Genomic DNA, 3,499 nt, shown 5'->3' on the forward strand with positions numbered 1-3,499 from the left:
TTGTTCCTGTGATTCATCATTCCATTAACCTATTGTTCAATTAATTATCTCATTTATTCTGTATAAATATACCGTGTCCCAGTGTCCATACTATCCATCCTAAATAGTACGTGAGATTGAACTAAGTGTGTCCCAAAGCATAGTATGTTGAAAAGAGTACACCTACTATTTCACCTAGGTTTTTGAAGTGTGGATCCATGCATACTATGTGTGCGACTATGGCGGATGTGCGACCGACCCATGGTGGAGCCCAGATCTAGGTCGTAAAACCTTACCTTTGTGTGAAGAGGACCAGCCCGCCGCATCACATACGTCTTGAAGAGAAGCCCCTGATAATAAGGCTTTAGAAACCGCCATACTCCTTGTTGAGTGGGCCCGGACAGTCATAGATGAAGGCTGACCAAGCCGACCCATGTGCAAGAGAGATAGCCTCGACTACCCACTTGCTCATTCTCTGCTTAGATGCTGGGTACCCATTCCTAGGTGACCCAAAACACACAAACAGTTGATCGGATTTACACCACAGGGCAGCACTGTGGACATACACATCTAATGTTCTGACTGGGCAAAGCAGATTTAATTTCTCCTGGTCCTATGTTTGAAAGAGAGGAGGACAGAAGGCCTGTTGTTGGCTATGTTGGCTAACTGCTGATGGTAACTATTGATGCTTGTGGCCCAGACCTGGCAAAGAGGAGCAGACTGCCGTTTGGGCAGGATCTGGGCTGACACAATGTTGCTATCTGGGTAGCGGATGTCTTATTTGAAGGCCACTTAAAAGTAGTTGAATTCATTTTTTTGCAAACAACATACTGTACATTGCAAATATTTAATTAAATACTTTTTTTTTTTTTGAGTTGGCATATGCTTCATATAAGCACACTTATGTTTTTGAATGAGTTCTATGTGACACTCTTCAGCTTATTTCTTCTAGATGAACAGAATCAGTTGATCTCCCAACTGTATGTTCTTCTCCCTTGATGCTGCCGGCCTTGGAAAGAATCAACATGTTAAGTGTATAAAAGGCAGTGTTGGTTGTTTGCATCTTTATTGTGGAGCCTCAAGGAGTGACTTTTTTAAGTTCAGAGCTGTTTCATTTAAATCCATGAATCCTTGTGTGAGAGAAGTCATAGAGAATAATACTCTGTTTGGATGTTTCTTCAAAGTAGGGATACTTCATAATGCATCTTAAGGCAGTGAACCTATCTGATGGCTGTCAGGAATATTTCTGTCCAGAGAGATCTGTTTCTTTATCTGTCTATGTGATTCAGTATGTGGCCGCAACAGCTGCGTCTCTTCTGACCGTGTGTGGAAACCTGCTGGTCATCATCTCTGTTAGTCACTTCAAGCAGCTCCACACACCTGCTAACATCCTCATCCTCTCTTTGGCTGTGTCTGATCTGCTGGTCGGAGGTTTTGTGATGCCACTTCATTTGCCTTGGCTCATCGAGTCATGTTGGACTTCTGGACCAGTGATGTGCTTGGTTTTCGATTTTGTGAATTTTCATGTGACAAGCGTGTCTATTCACACTGTGACTCTAATAGCAGTTGATCGGTTTTTGGCTTTAAGTTATCCTTTTTTTTACTCAGAGAAAATCTCACCCACTGTGATCTGCATTGCAACTTTATTTAACTGGCTATTTTTACTCTTTTATAACTTCACTCTTCTCTTCATTAATGGAAACTTCACTGATGTCACATGTCCAGGAAAATGTGTTTATATTGTAGATAAGGTTTCATTCCTCATTGATCTCCTGGTTGTGTTTCTTGTACCATGTACACTCATCATAATATTATACACTCATGTTTTTGTCATTGTTAAGAAACATGCGACTGCTATAAGATCCCTTAATGTTCACAACAGCACCTCTAAAAACAGAGTCAGTGACAAATCAGAGCGAAAAGCTGCGATTCTGCTGGGGATTCTGGTCTTTTTGTTTCTCCTGTGTTTACTGCCATATTATATTTGTTCTTTAGTGATTCCATACAGTAATGCTAACTATTTTTTTGTCAGAGATGTTGCTGCAATATTTTTCCTTCTGAACTCCACCATTAATCCCATCATTTATGCCTTATTCTTTCCCTGGTTTCAGAAAAGCTTAAAATTAATTTTCACATTTAAAGTGTTTAATAAAAACTCCTCCCTGATGAATGTGATGTAAGCCATTGAATGTAAGACAGAATGTTTCTTCTCTGTTTTTATTATGTTTTTCATACATACTTTGTCTAGGTCAATATATTTTTCTACATTTTGTCATATTAAACATGGGCCTGGACTATAAAACATCAATTGAATATTTCCTCAATTATTGCAGAGATACAGATCATTTAACACACATTGACTTTTTTGACAGACTCCAATAGCGGAGTACTAAAATATTGAGATATTACGCCGGTATGAAAACAGTTTTGTTGGGGATCTGTGCTACTGGCTGTCGTGTCAATGAGGCCTTCACAGGGGATGGTCTAGTTGACACAATCTCTGCTGACACTTCAGGGATGCATTCTGGTCGTGACTAGGTGCAGGTCCTCCATCTGATCTGGATATGGAATGGAAACTGGGGACATTTCCTATTTGAGTGGTCAAAATATCACCAAAATCTCATTTGTTATTATCTATTTATTAAAAAACAGGGACAATACATTTTTGAATGTTTTTGTTTTTATTGTTGCGGGTTCCTTATAGGCTATTATTACATTAATAATTATGAATTAGTTTTATTATTAGGATTTTTGCTCTGTTTTTAATACAATTTACCAAAAAAAACTTTTACATGATTAATAGTAGCCTAACCACTGTAAAAGCAGTTCAAAACAATATGCCTATTATAACATAAGTATGACTTTACAAAAGCACATTACATTACAAAAATAAAACAACATAAGAAGATAAATATAAAACGGCATTTAACAAATATTTTTTAACATTATTGAATTTAATATTTTAATTTTCACAAGCTGTTTTTAGCTACTGTATACAGAAATTTCAACTGTTTTAACTTTTAACAATTTTTAACTATTATTTTGCATTTTAGATTCATTTTAGACTCATTTTAATACACGCACAAAGTACATGTATTATTTTATTTTATTTTATTTTTTATTCATATCTGAGTGTACCTTCATCACGTAGTTAAGACGTGTGTGTGGAAATTGCTGCGTTGTGACTGCGGAACTTTTGTGGACGTTTAAAATTGTGCAAAACAATCTCACACCCTGTTGAGGCCCTGTTATAAAACATACAAACAGTATTACTTTCATTTAACATGAATAGTTAGTATGTTACTACCTTGAAACCAATAATGATGTTTATTTTGATATTTGACTATAATGGCGCTTTACTCTGGTCCAGATCCAGATTACATTCCATTCAAGAATCGGTTGCAACGGTTTTCGGATCACCAGTACACAACCGAGAACATACTCAGTTACGTATGTAACCTCTGTTTCCTGAGATACTGCATATGGGGAAAAGCTCCTTTTTTCCTCGATACTGAAGCCT

General features: G+C 37.2%; 1 protein-coding gene across 1 annotated transcript; it reads left to right on the forward strand.

The window, feature by feature from the left end:
* The first annotated feature begins 585 nt into the window (after positions 1 to 585).
* LOC127502415 (trace amine-associated receptor 13c-like) lies at positions 586 to 2,159 on the forward strand. The gene has a single exon (XM_051875337.1). It carries the CDS (start codon positions 1,179 to 1,181, stop codon positions 2,157 to 2,159), a length of 981 nt encoding a protein of 326 aa, XP_051731297.1. The 5' UTR covers positions 586 to 1,178.
* The last annotated feature ends 1,340 nt before the right edge of the window (positions 2,160 to 3,499 follow it).

The sequence above is a fragment of the Ctenopharyngodon idella genome, chromosome 20 (assembly GCF_019924925.1).
Source record: "Ctenopharyngodon idella isolate HZGC_01 chromosome 20, HZGC01, whole genome shotgun sequence".
Classification (NCBI taxonomy): Eukaryota; Metazoa; Chordata; class Actinopteri; order Cypriniformes; family Xenocyprididae; genus Ctenopharyngodon; species Ctenopharyngodon idella.

What these genes read in the sequence shown, in the direction of transcription:
- LOC127502415 (XM_051875337.1), top strand. Translation starts at nt 1,179, where the DNA reads ATGCATCTTAAGGCAGTGAACCTATCTGATGGCTGTCAGGAATATTTC.